The sequence below is a fragment of the Mustela nigripes genome, unplaced genomic scaffold (assembly GCF_022355385.1).
Source record: "Mustela nigripes isolate SB6536 unplaced genomic scaffold, MUSNIG.SB6536 HiC_scaffold_6797, whole genome shotgun sequence".
Lineage (NCBI taxonomy): Eukaryota > Metazoa > Chordata > Mammalia > Carnivora > Mustelidae > Mustela > Mustela nigripes.
Window position 1 is genome coordinate 1 of NW_026746203.1, and position 2,388 is coordinate 2,388.

General features: G+C 62.1%; 1 protein-coding gene across 1 annotated transcript; it reads left to right on the top strand.

The window, feature by feature from the left end:
* Nucleotides 1-77: 77 nt before the first annotated feature.
* On the top strand, nt 78-1,934 carry SSR4 (signal sequence receptor subunit 4; the record flags this gene model as incomplete). The annotated part of the gene is made up of 5 exons (XM_059387522.1): nt 78-230; nt 936-1,010; nt 1,171-1,260; nt 1,532-1,597; nt 1,765-1,934. Coding segments are annotated over 5 exons (489 nt in total), but the record flags the coding sequence as incomplete, so codon positions are not given.
* Between the last annotated feature and the right edge of the window lie 454 nt (nt 1,935-2,388).

Here is a 2,388-nt window from a genome sequence, read left to right on the forward strand (position 1 = left end):
TGTATGTCAACTGACAAGGTCTGGGAAGTGGGTCTGGGTGGCCCCTTCTGCCCCCTAGCCCAGCACACACAAGTTAGGCTTTGCGTAGACCTTTCTACCTCCTCCCCACAGCAGAGGCCTGCGTGGAACCCCAAATCACCCCTTCCTACTACACCACCTCGGATGCTGTCATTTCCACTGAGACTGTTTTCATCGTGGAGATCTCCCTGACGTGCAAGAACAGGGTCCAGGTGAGGCAGCAGGGGTTCAGCCAGGAAGTGCTGGGGCAGGAAGTAGGCAGCGAGCCTGGGGCAGCCGTTTCTCACTGGCAGTTGATGGGGTCAGACCCACCTACCCACGCAGGCGGAGGGAGAGCGAGGGTTCCAACGGATGGGTGTAGGAGAGCGAGCTCAGGATACAGCCAGGTCAGACCATTTAAAGCAGGTGTTACACAAACATTTTCTTAGTCTGCTCTGCCTGGGTGCGAAACCATGAGCAGACGTCTTGCTGTGCCTGGTGAGAGTGTATACCGAAGTGAGAAACAGCAGGGCTGTAGCCCCAGGGCTCCTGTGTCCCTTCTCTGGTTGTTGTCTGCCATGGTGTGGCCTTTCTGGTGTGACTGCAACACTCCATGGGCGGCTCATTGGATAACCCTGGACCCCAGTGCCCGCTTCTGGGCTCAGAGGCATAATGACTACACTTGAGTCAACCTGTCTCTATCCACAGTTAACAGGCTTGCTGTGGGTTAGGGAGGCTAGGCCACAGGGGGGATGTGCCTCCCCCGACATGGGGAGACACGCAGAGAGGCAGTGACCGCATCGATGGCTTCATGGCATGGCCCTGGTTCTCCCATCATACCCCCTGCAGACACACCACAGTCCCTGTGGGCAGCACAGTGGGGCTTCTGCTGGCCGCCAGAGAGTGGGGAAGGTGACTGTCTTTGTCCCCTCTCCCAGAACATGGCTCTTTATGCTGATGTCAGTGGAAAGCAGTTTCCTGTCACCCGGGGCCAGGACGTGGGACGCTATCAGGTAAGGGATGCTGCGGTTGCCGTTTGAGTGGAGGTCACCTGCTCACTAGGACTCCGAAGCCCTGGGGGTGGCCCAGTGGAGGAGCACTGAGGTGCTGTGGCGTGGCCGGCTGGTGGGGGGCACTGTCAGCTCCAGCCAGGGCCGAACGTCCCCAACCCAGGTGTCCTGGAGCGTAGACCACAAGAGCGCCCGCGCAGGCACCTACGAGGTCAGATTCTTCGATGAGGAGTCCTACAGCCTCCTGAGGAAGGTGAGGGTCGGCCTCCTGCAGCCCTGCCCTGGCCTCCGGGAGGGGGGGGCGCGCCCCACTTCACAGCTGCTTCTGCCCTGCAGCCCCCCTCACCGTGGCTCCAGGCCAATAGGGACCTCGAGTTCGGGGAGCAAATCGGCCGGGTGGGCATTTCCCGTGCTCCTCTCTCGCCTGGTTCTCCTCTCCCATGACCCAGGCCAATGTTCCTGCCTGCCCAACCCCCGCCCTGCCCTACCCGGCAGGACCCGCCACCCCAGCCTTCCCTTTGCAGGCTCAGAGAAATAATGAGGATATTTCCGTCATCCCGCCCCTGTTCACAGTCCGCGTGGACCACCGGGTGAGTGCGCCGGAGACCCCGCCCGGGCTCAGCAAGCCTTGCCCTTTCCGAGGGAAGGGATGAAGCCGCAGTTGGCCAGCGCCGCGCACCCTGGAGGGAGAGGGACTTGGACTGGCTGGCTTCCCACTGGCTCTCCCCCGACCTGATTCCGGTCTCCTTTCTTGCAGGGCACCTGGAACGGGCCCTGGGTCTCTACCGAGGTGTTGGCTGCTGCCATCGGCCTGGTGATCTACTACCTGGCCTTCAGTGCCAAGAGTCACATCCAGGCCTGAAGGCGGCACCCCGGGGCTGTGGCTACTTTCAATAAACAGTTGCTGGCTCTGACCGGCATTCAGGACGTGGGCTCCTGACTCGCACTGTCCTGCCTCTGCGCACGGGCAGAGCCGGGGGGCCGGTGCCCATACCCACCGGGCAGTGTAGGGTTAGTGTTTGCTCCACGCTCTGCCATCACAGGTTCTCCTTCCTTGGCCCCCAGTTCAGCCTTCCCTGCCTGCTGCCCCCCGCCCCGCCGTGTCTGCCTTCTGTCCTCCCAGCTGTATGATCTTCTCCGGGTGGCCGTCCTATCAGCAGACAGAGATGACTGCCCCAGGCACAGACATGGGCAAGATGACATGCCCCCCCCCACCTCTGAGGAGCCAGCTGCCACCCTCTTCCAGTTTCGGCCTCGCTCCTGCTCTGTCGCCCCGTCCTGCACCAAGAGGGTGGCTAGTGACCTGGCCCTGCCTGGGGACCTCCTCCAGACTGGGGAACACCAGCCTCTCCCTGTGCCTTGTCCCTCACTCCTCTGGACG